The 1,421-nt window shown below is 34.9% G+C and overlaps 1 protein-coding gene across 1 annotated transcript in view; it reads left to right on the top strand.

Annotated features, from left to right (window-relative positions):
• LOC119582008 (probable ubiquitin carboxyl-terminal hydrolase FAF-X) overlaps positions 1 to 1,364 on the top strand; it is a gene marked incomplete at its 5' end in the record, with an annotated part of 3,388 nt that extends 2,024 nt beyond the window's left edge. Inside the window, 1 exon segment of the mRNA XM_037930203.1 lies at positions 219 to 1,364. Coding sequence (XP_037786131.1) covers positions 219 to 290 — 72 coding nt within the window.
• Between the last annotated feature and the right edge of the window lie 57 nt (positions 1,365 to 1,421).

Raw genomic sequence — 1,421 nt, 5'->3', positions numbered from 1 at the left:
AAAAAATGGGATTGTGAAGTGTGTGTGTTATTGTTTGAGTGATAAGTGAAACCCAGTTATTCTTCATATGGCAAGATGGTTGTAGATCAGAAAAGATATCTTGAGTAGCTGTAAAATATGCTTGTGATCTTTTTTCTTCAGTTATGTTAGTTTTGTAATAGATAAATGTACTATTTGTTTTGGGCTTGATATATTATATTTTTTTTCTCTTATTTCAGATGGCGGGTCAGATAGACATGAATCGCCAAAGCGACTTGATGGCTGCGTTCGAAGAACAGTGTGGAAAATAATGTATAAGAATTACCAAAAATATTTTATTAATGTCGGCTCTGTTCCTTGTACACAACTCAACTCAGATATCACCTAAGTCCTTTTATTTGACATGTTTTGTACATATAACTATAGCTGTGTTTATATTTATTATAGTTCAGTGAGAGTTCTTGTTGTTGCTGTACATTTGTGTATGAAACTTATGGATGTAAATGTTACATTTTGGCTGTGAAATCGTCCCTTGCCAATGCATGTTGTCGGCAAGTTGTACAACTGTTGGCCCTGCTGCTTGATGGCACTCTGTTCATTTGGCCAGCTCCGAATTAAGAGAGAAAAAAAATTATCCTATTCTACTGAGAACTAAATAACTGTCATGACTGAGCATAAGTGCAAGTGTGGCACATCAGTGGTGCCCTATCTGTAGTGTTACAAGTGTCAACTGAGCTGATCTCCTGTTAAGATTAGCACAAGTCCTAACTTCCAGTTGTCATGCATCAGACCACAGCAGAGGGTTCTGTTTGTCCACAGTAGAAGATACTTTTTCTTTAGGTTGACACCTCTGTTAATTCCACCAACTTAACAATAATTTGATGACTGTAGAAGATTATAGTTGAGTATTTAAGACTTAACCTTTTTATGGTGTACTCTTAAATAACTCATGCGTTTAGAAATTAATTTTTCAGAAATGACCAAGAGTTTTCAAGGAAAAAAACTGGTTGAAGAAAAATAGAAAAAAAATGTTGGCATTAACTCTTGGAAATGTGTAATATAGTTATGCAGTGGAATAGCAGGAGCATCTCAAGTAGCAATATACTTGCTCTGCTGGTGCTTCAAAGCAGAAACAGGACATTATAAATGCTCGCCATGTGAATATTGTTTCTCTATTGGAATTGCTCTTCAGATTCTCAGTTTTCAGCTGGGATTGCTACTCAGCTGTTTACAACAGGTATGGCTTGTTTGCCATACATTAAACTTTCCATATTGACCAACGATTTTCAACTAAGGAAATGTTAATCAATATTAGGTTTAGAATCTTTTTTTAATAAAAAGTGTTAAAAGTATTTGGCCGATAGGCCTGTAGACCATCAGTTTGGGTTTCTTTGTTTATATAACCTTCAGTGATATTCCCATTATGTATTTGGCAACTTTTT

This window comes from Penaeus monodon, chromosome 15 (genome assembly GCF_015228065.2).
Source record: "Penaeus monodon isolate SGIC_2016 chromosome 15, NSTDA_Pmon_1, whole genome shotgun sequence".
Taxonomy (NCBI): domain Eukaryota; kingdom Metazoa; phylum Arthropoda; class Malacostraca; order Decapoda; family Penaeidae; genus Penaeus; species Penaeus monodon.
The sequence above is the reverse complement of the archived record's forward strand: the minus strand, read 5'-3'. Positions and strand labels throughout refer to the sequence as shown.